Raw genomic sequence first — 8,979 nt, 5'->3', positions numbered from 1 at the left:
GAGCACAAAGGGAGAAGGGCTTGTGTTATTATTGTGATGAGCATTACAGCCAGGGGCATTGCTGCAAGGCTTCTTATGAGCTCCTCATAGGTGAAGAGAAACTCTAAGAGCTCTTACATGGCACTGCTGGAACACCTGAAGAGGAGAATGACTCTGATTTGGAGGATGCGGGACACGACGAGGAGGAACAACCTCCACGAATCAGTCTCAATGCCCTTGTCGGGGAGTTCCACCCCGAGACTCTGCGCGTGAAAGGGGCACACGCCAATCGACCCTTGCTGATTTTGATTGATGGTAGCAGCATCCACAACTTTATCAAAGAGTCAATTGCTAGGAAGCTCAATTTGCCCCTCACCCCGACTCCAACACTTCAGGTAATAGTGGGCAATGGTGATTCTATTAATTGTGCAACTAAATGCCAAGATTTTTCTTTATTGGTACAAGGGTATAACTTCTCTATGGACACTTATGTACTGGACCTAAAAGGCACAGATGTGGTTCTAGGAGTACATTGGATGATGCGGCTGGGTATTATCCATATTAATTATATCGACTTGTTCATGAATTTCAAGGTACTAGGGAGATGGGTCACATTTAAAGGCGAACACTTATTACGAAAGGCAAAATTAAATTTCAGAGAATTGAAGAAACTCCATAGCAGTCATCATATTGCCTCTTTGTTTCAATTGGAGGTCAAGGGTTCATCACTAGCATCAATTCGAGCAGTAATTGATGAAGATGTTCAAAGGATTATAGGGGAATTTTTTTGAGGTGTTTGAAGAACCCACACAACTCCCACCACAATTAACTATTGATCATCAAATCCATCTTGTCCCAGGTGCAACTCCGGTGAGCATTAAACCTTACAAATATCCACATTTTCAGAAGGTAGAAATGGAGCGGTCAGTGATTGAGATGTTACAAACCGGTGTGATCTGTGATCGTTAAAGTGCTTTTTTCAAGCCCGGTTCTGCTTGTGAAGAAGAAAGATGGGGGTTGGCGTTTCTGCGTTGACTACAGAGCTCTGAATGCAATCACTGTGAAAGATAAATTTCCAATTTCAACCATAGAAGAGATACTTGATGAGTTACATGGGGCAGAATTCTTTTCCAAGATTGATCTAAAGAGCGGCTATCATCAGATTAGAATGTAGGAAGAGGGCATATACAAGATGGCATTCAGGACTCATATGGGCCACTATGAATTTGTGGTCATGCTATTTGGCCTCACTAATATGCCCTCCACATTCCAAGCAACCATGAACCGAGTCTTCCAACCCTACTTGAGACGGTTTATTGCTGTTTTTTTATGATATACTGGTGTATAGTCAGACCCATGAAGAGCACATGAGGCATATGGCTCAAACTTTACAAGTTTTACAGGAGAACCATTTCTTTGCCAAATAGTCAAAATGTGCATTCTTACAACAACAAGTTGAGTACTTGGGACATGTAATTGCTAGGGAAGGAGTAAAGGTAGATCTTACAAAGATTGATGCAATCTTAGCTTGGCCTGTTTTCACCACAGTGAAACAATTAAGGGGCTTCCTCGAATTGACTGGATACTATAGAAAATTTGTTGCCAATTATGCTCAACTTGTCTTCCCTTTGACTGAGTTATTAAAGAATGTCTTCTAATGGACCATATCTGTTGATCAGGCCTTCACCATTCAAAGCAACTGATAGTTAACACCCCTGTTTTGGCACTCTCTAACTTCTTCCAAACTTTTGTGGTAGAAATTGATGCTTCTAGCACTGGTATTAGCGCGGTTCTATCTCAAGGTGGTCATTTTATCGCCTACTTCAACAAGAAATTAGGGGTGCGTTTAGAACAAGTATTTGCTTATGTGCGGGAACTTTATACCGTCACTCAAGTAGTCACAAAATGGCGGCACTATTTGCTAGATAAGAGGTTCCAGATCAAGACCGATCATCAATGGTTAAGGGAGCCCATGACTCAAGTCATCCTTACCCCTGAACAACAGCACTATCTCTCAAAGTTATTGGGGTATGGCTTTGAGATTGAATATTGTCCTAGCAAGTTCAACAAGGTAGCCGATGCCCTATCCCGCCAAGAGGAGGAAGTCATCTATCCACGATTCCAAGCATTCACAGCGGCACAATCTCAACTCATTTCTGAATTATTGAGAGCCAATAGTAAGATGGAGGAGATGTTACAACTTCAAGAACGCTTGAGGAATGACAACTTGCCTTCCGATTATGTGTTTAAGGATGGTTTAGTGCTGTATAAAGGGCAAATTTAGGCGCCAAATTTTGCTAATTTGCGTACTACTCTCTTAACCCAGCTTCATTCTGCCCTAACAGCGGATCATGGCGACTTTTTGAAAACTTACAAGGGGCTGAGTGAACTGTTCTTTTGGCCTGGAATGCGCTAAGATATTGTCCGCTTCATCGATCGTTGTATCAAATGTCAATGCACGAAGTATATTGCTGCCAAACCACAAGGTCTCCTTCAACCCCTTCTTATTCCTGCAAAACCATGAGATGACATCAGTTTGGATTTCATCACTAAGCTTCCAAACTCTAATGGCTTTACTACTATACTTGTTGTCGTGGATAGATTCAGTGAGATTGCCTGGGTTGCTCCATTGAAGACAGGTTTCTCAACCAAACTGGTTGCTTAGAAGTTCATTAATTCAGTGGTAAGATATCATGGATTTCCTGCCACTATTGTCTCCGATAAAGACCCTCTCTTCTTAAGTCACTTCTAGTGGGAATTGTTCATGAATTGTGGTACTTAGCTGTTCTATAGTACAATGTATCATCTGCAGACTGATGGTCAGACTGAGATTGATAAACCGAATGCTGGAACAATACTTGCGTGTGTTCACCCATGCCCACCCTACAAAATGGTCAGTTTATCTCAATTGGGCTGAGTTTTGTTATAACAACTTGTTTCACACCATAATTGAGATGTCTCCACATGAAGCACTATATGGGTTTCCAACCCAAACCATTCCAGGGTATGTGCATCACTCATCTTTAGTTAAGGATGTAGATGACTTGCTGCAAGTGCGAGAGTCTCTTGATATGGAACTGAAGTTTTACCTCCAACAGACACAGAATCAAATGAAACGCCCAGCTGATAGTCATCATCGAGAGAAATTGTTCAATGTTGGTGACCGAGTTCTGTTGAAGCTGCAGCCGTATAGGCAAAGCTTAATGGTAGCTCAGGGTAACTTAAATCTTGCTAAGCGGTTTTATGGGCCGTTTAAGGTGCTGCAGTGAGTAGGAGTTGTCGTGTACAAGCTGGAACTTCCAATCAGCAGTGCTATACACCCAATTTTTCATGTCTTGCTGTTGAAGGAATTTAAAAGGGACCTGGCTATGGTTGGGACTACCGTTGACCTTCCCCTCTCTCTACCTTTTGAACCACTTACAGCTGCGATCATTAATAGTAAGCATATATAGGCTACTCGACGATGTTTTTCAAACTGTCCAAGTGTTAGTTGAGTGGCAAGGTACACCAAGAGTTAAAGCAACTTGGGTCAGTTGGTTTGAGTTGGTGAAGATTTATCCTGCTGAGGACCTTAAGGACAAGGTCATTATCCTGGGGGGAGTAATTGATGCGAAAAGTAATAGTAATGTCAATACTGAGGCCCAAGAGAAACAAGAGGATGGGCCTAATGAAGCCATTATGCAAAATAACTCAAGTAACAAAAGGGTAAGGAAACCACCCATATGGATGAAAGACTATGAGAAGTAAATAGGAGTGCGTCACAGAGAATTATTAGCTTGTGTTGAGGTCAGAGTTAGTTACAACAGATTGGAATATGGGTTGTGATATAAAAAGGGAATTAGAGTATAAGAAAATAATAGGTAGGATAAATGTCCTATCCGGCCCCTGACCTTTTTCTCGAGGCACAAAGCGCACTTCAACCAGGCACTCATTCATCTAAAAAATTGTACAAATCGACCCCTGTTCCTAGTTGATAAATAGTGGCTCATCTGACGTGTCTGGTGAGATTTGATGTGTCATGTCACAGTGGCAGGTATCAATACCAATTTGTTAAATGAACTAAAAACTCCCTCGCCAAAAAATAAAAAATAAAAAATTCTCCTCTTCTTCCCCCTTTTCTTCCTCCTCTTCTTCTCCTTTCTCTTCGGCCACCATCATCTCCATCACTATCATCATCAAACTTCACCTTCATGATCATTACTGCAGCACCACCATCGCCGAACCAACCTCTCTTTTCTCCTTCCTCATCCTTTCCTCTTCCTCCTCTTTTTTTTTTTCTTCTTCCATTATGCCATCTTTATAACCACCATCAATCAATCATATATACACCTTTACAACCTGTGCAAACAACTCATTGAGCTCACTATAGAGAATCCAGTCCCTAACATAGCAAATCACAATAGATCAAACTCTACAAATTTTTATGGTGCATTCTGGAATTCACATAACATAGGAATCACAATATTAGTAACACAAAACACAAGCAAGAAAACAAGCATTGCATATTTGCTTAGTAAAAAGTAATAATACCTATATGACAGCACTCCTCTGTCTAACGCTAGCTTTCTTAGCATCAATAATAGACTCTACAAGTTTCACCACATTCTCAAGCTTTCCCTGCGCATTCACCGCACAATAATCAAAATTCTTCATGTACTTCACCTTCTTTTTCGCTGTCGCTATCCTCACAAGTAGCAAGTCCACCGTCTCCGTGTTTTGATCTATCAACCTCTCCACCATTGCTGCCTCACTCTCTGCCACCAGAAAAATAAACACTGCCGATTTTTCCAACACCTTTCTCAGCGTCTGCACACCCTGTATATCAACCCTAAGAATAATATCATAAGCTTCATCATGAACTCTATGATCTGCAACTTCGGCACGCCCTTATAGTCACCATACACCAGAGGAGAAATCGAGCAAGACAACCAGCAGCGGTGAAAACATAAGGGGATGCAGTCGGCGAACAAAGCAGTTGTGGGTAGAGGGGGAGTTGGAAAACAGAGAAGGGGAAAGAAAGGAAGAAGAGGAAGGTAGCCGTAGCAAGAGTCAAGGGTAGTTAGGTTTTAAGTTTTGGTGAGGGGGTTTTTAGTCCTTTTAACAAATTGATATTGATACCTGGCACCTCACTGAACACGTCATATGGGCCACTATTTATCAACCAGGAACAGGAGTCAATTTGTACAACTTTATAGATAGATAGGGGACTGGTTGAGGTTTCGGGATGATTAAAATGCGCTTTGTCTTTTGGAAAAAAGGTCAGGGACCAAATAAGGTATTTACCCGGATAGCTATTATGTTGCTATTTGATAATGCATACCTCCTTTGAGCTTAGGGTGGTATTGGTATACTGTTTTATTGATTCTTGCCTTATAAATCAATCGAGTACTTCATTTGTCAATAGAGTACATACACTTATATTACTTTGCCATATTGCTACTGTGATTGTTGTGAATTGCTATTAATGTTTGTAGTGTCTATTATGCCCTCTTCCAACTCTTCTCGTCGCAGAGCTGCGCCTCTTCCTCTATCCCCTATCATCTATCCCGCCGCCTCCCGGTGTAACTTCTCTTGCCGTGACGCTACGCCATCACTCTCGAAGTCCTCTTACTGTGAACACGGCGGTCTTCTTCTTATAAGTTTTGGGTTATTCTTTTTACTTGTTTTGGATATTTCTTTTTTCTAGGTTTTAGATGTGCCTTTTTTATATGTTTTGGATGTTTTTATATGTGTCTTCTTTTTAGATTTTGGATATTTTTTAAATAGTTTTAGATGTTTTTTTCTTAGTTTTCGTATATTCTTTTTCCAATAATTTTGGAGGTCTTATTTTATTAGATTTTGAATTTTTTAAAATAATTTTGGATATCTCTTTTTTGTTAGGTTTTAAATTTTTTTATTACGTATCGAATGTTTTTTTCGATTAGATTTTTTATATTCTTTTTGTAATGATTTTGATTTTTTTTCATTTGGTTTTAGATATATTTCTTTTAAATTTTAGATGTTTCTTTTTATTTAGTTTTAGATTTAAAATTTACATTCTCTCTAAAAAAAATAAAAAAAAAGAGATGTGTGGATTTAGATTTTTCTATTGAACTTATTTTATTGTTCATATACTAATTAGCTGCAATCCTGATTAATTACCTACCAAAGTTGCAAAAAATTGTAGATCTTTTCGATAAACGGCTATTTCAGATTTTTGTTAATTTTTGGATTTTTTTTAATTAAAACTTGCTTTTTTTAATGCAATTTTGGTATATTATTTGTGATAATAGAATATAGTGAGTAAGAAAGATGAGATTATTGTAGGTTGAAAAATCATTTGTGATACGGGATCCTAGTCAAATGTGAAAATTACATGTGACCTTTTTCTTCCGTTATATATTAGTCTTTATTCTCTTCATTGTGAGTCCTTCATCCAGAATGCTGTGTTTGAAATTGAGCTCTTTTTTTAGACAACTAAGAACCACATGTGAGACAGTTGACAAGGAACAATAAGATTAGAATAAAATAAATCACCAAAAAAAAAAAATCAAAATGAAATAAATGGTTCGGCTGCCCTTTGTATATACCACCCAAAAAAATAGGGTAAAACACTATAATAAATCAAGAAAAACGAAATTTTACACAAATAAGCCAAATAGAAAACTGATTTATGAATCCACCAATACACATTACTATATAGTTCGAATCAGTATGTTTCGAATTAGAATTACTCACACACGCAGACACACTATAATTCGAATAAACCTGATTCGAATTACACCCACAGTAATTCGAATCAGGGTGATTCGAATTACACTACACACGCTGCACATAGTAATTCGAATGGGCCAGATTCGAATTACTCATTATTTAATTTTGCCCATTTTTTTATTAAAAAATTAATAATTGATTAAAAAATTAATAATTTAAAATTAAAAAAATATATATTTTATTTCATGCATTAAAAAAAACTAACAAAATATTTAATTACAAGACTTTTTTAAAATATTAGTGAGCTATCAATTCGAATATCATACAATACTCTTTTGCTCATTTTTAATAGCTCATGAAATTTTTTTAATAAATTTATTTAAATTATACCATAAAAAAATTTTATTCTATACAAAATAATTTTAAAAAATGGCTTAAAAGATGTTAGGAGTACTATAAAAATTTGTAAAGTCCTAATGACTTAGGACATGAAAGAAATACTCTACATAGTCAATAATAATTTAGAAATTAAAAAAATATAGTTATAACCAGTATTTACCTAAATTACTAGAATATTACAAACTTTTATAGTACTCCTAATATTTTTTAAGCCATTTTTTTAAATTGTTTTGCATAGAAAATGGCTTAAAATGGCTTAAAATGTCCTTTATTCTATGCAAAACAATTTTTAAAAAAATAGTTTAAAAAATATTCGGAGTACTATAAAAGTTTGTAATATTCTAGTAATTTAGGTAAATATTGGTTATGACTATATTTTTTTAATTTCTAAATTATTATTGACTATGTAGAGTATTTCTTTAATGTCCTAAGTCATTAGGACATTACAAATTTTTATAGTACTCCTAACATCTTTTAGGCCATTTTTTAAATTATTTTGTATAGAATAAAATATTTTTTTGTGGTATAATTTAAATAAATTTATTAAAAAAATTTATAAAAAAATATTCATGAGCTATTAAAAATGGACAAAAGAGTATTGTATGAAATTCGAATTGATAACTCATTAATATTTTAAAGAAGTCTCGTAATTAAATATTTTGTTAGCTTTTTTTTAATGCATGAAATAAAATATATATATTTTTTAATTTTTAAATTATTAATTTTTTAATAAAAGAATGGGCAGAATTAAATCATGAGTAATTCGAATCTGGCCAATTCGAATTACTATGTGCAGCGTGTGTGAGTAATTCTAGTTCGAAACATACTGATTCGAACTATATAGTAATGTGTATTGGTGGATTCATGAATCAGCTTTCCATTTAGCTGATTTGTATAAAATTTCATTCTCCTTGACTTATTATAGTGTTTTGTCTCAAAAAATAATAGTTAACCAAGTTGAAATAGTTTAATAGTTAGTCTATTAATCTGCTTAAATAAGTGTTAAAAATTTAAATTTTATCTTATATATATATATATATAGTAATCTATTAGCTAACCAAAAATTTTTAAATAAAATTTAGAGTAAAGGACAAATAGGTCCCTAACTTTTTTTTTTTCGCGGACATTTTCATCCCCAAGGATTGTAAAATACATTCATGTCCCTGACCCTTCCAAAACACGAACAAATGTACCCCTCCGTTGAAGTGACTCCGTTGGACTCAACGGAAAATGCTGACATGGCTCCCGTGGCGCTGACGTGGTCGTTACGGGAACACACGTGGCATACAACTTTTTAAAACAGGACATATTAGTCCTCTCACACCAAAATGTGTAGCTTTTTAAAACAGGACATATTAGTCCTCCCACCCCAAAACGGCATCGTTTCACCCAAATCCCCAATCTTTCACATTTATGAGCCCTAATCCTTCCACAAAAACGGTGAAGTAGGTCACCATCCTCAGCCACCTCCAACCCCAACCACCTCCTGCCCCCTAAGTCCCTCTTCCACCACCACCTACGCTGCCCCTCCTCTCCTTGCCCCATCCCCTCCCTCTCCACTCCCTCGCTTACCCTAACACACTCTACTCCCCTCCCTCTCCATTCCCTCGCTTACCCCAAGGACGAAGAGAACGGTGGTGTAGAATCTCTGCTATGGATTGAAGAATCTCACATTTCTCCATTCCCTCTTGGCCGCAAATGGCTCTCTCTGCAGATCACTTATTCGAACCTGTTTTCACCACTGCTTGCTCCCACTGTGAAGCGGTAAAACCCTCTCTTTTTCTCTTTTTCGCTTTATTTGTCATTCAAAGCCGAGTTCTTTATTTATTTATTTAGTTATTTTCCTTCTCTGTGGCAGTGGAAGAAGAAGTGTTCGAACCTTCAAGAATTACAAAACGCTCTTCGCCA

General features: G+C 36.7%; 1 protein-coding gene across 1 annotated transcript; it reads right to left on the bottom strand.

Moving 5' to 3' along the window:
- Positions 1 to 4,509: 4,509 nt before the first annotated feature.
- On the bottom strand, positions 4,510 to 8,753 carry LOC112749159 (guanylate kinase 3, chloroplastic-like). Its single transcript, XM_072218257.1, has 2 exons — positions 8,687 to 8,753; positions 4,510 to 4,865 (listed from the first exon to the last, which is right to left on the bottom strand). The coding sequence occupies exons 1-2, from the start codon at positions 8,751 to 8,753 to the stop codon at positions 4,510 to 4,512; spliced, it is 423 nt and encodes a 140-aa protein (XP_072074358.1).
- Positions 8,754 to 8,979: the final 226 nt, after the last annotated feature.

This window comes from Arachis hypogaea, chromosome 15, assembly GCF_003086295.3.
Source record: "Arachis hypogaea cultivar Tifrunner chromosome 15, arahy.Tifrunner.gnm2.J5K5, whole genome shotgun sequence".
Lineage (NCBI taxonomy): Eukaryota > Viridiplantae > Streptophyta > Magnoliopsida > Fabales > Fabaceae > Arachis > Arachis hypogaea.
Note: the sequence above shows the minus strand (reverse complement) of the source record. Positions and strands in the feature narration are given on the sequence as shown.

Excerpts from the sequence above, each read along its gene's own strand:
- LOC112749159 (XM_072218257.1), bottom strand. The coding sequence starts at position 8,753 with ATGGAGAAATGTGAGATTCTTCAATCCATAGCAGAGATTCTACACCAC. Across the intron at positions 4,866-8,686 it reads CCGTTCTCTTCGTCCTTGGG|GGCGTGCCGAAGTTGCAGAT; the intron begins GTAAGCGAGGGA and ends GGTGACTATAAG.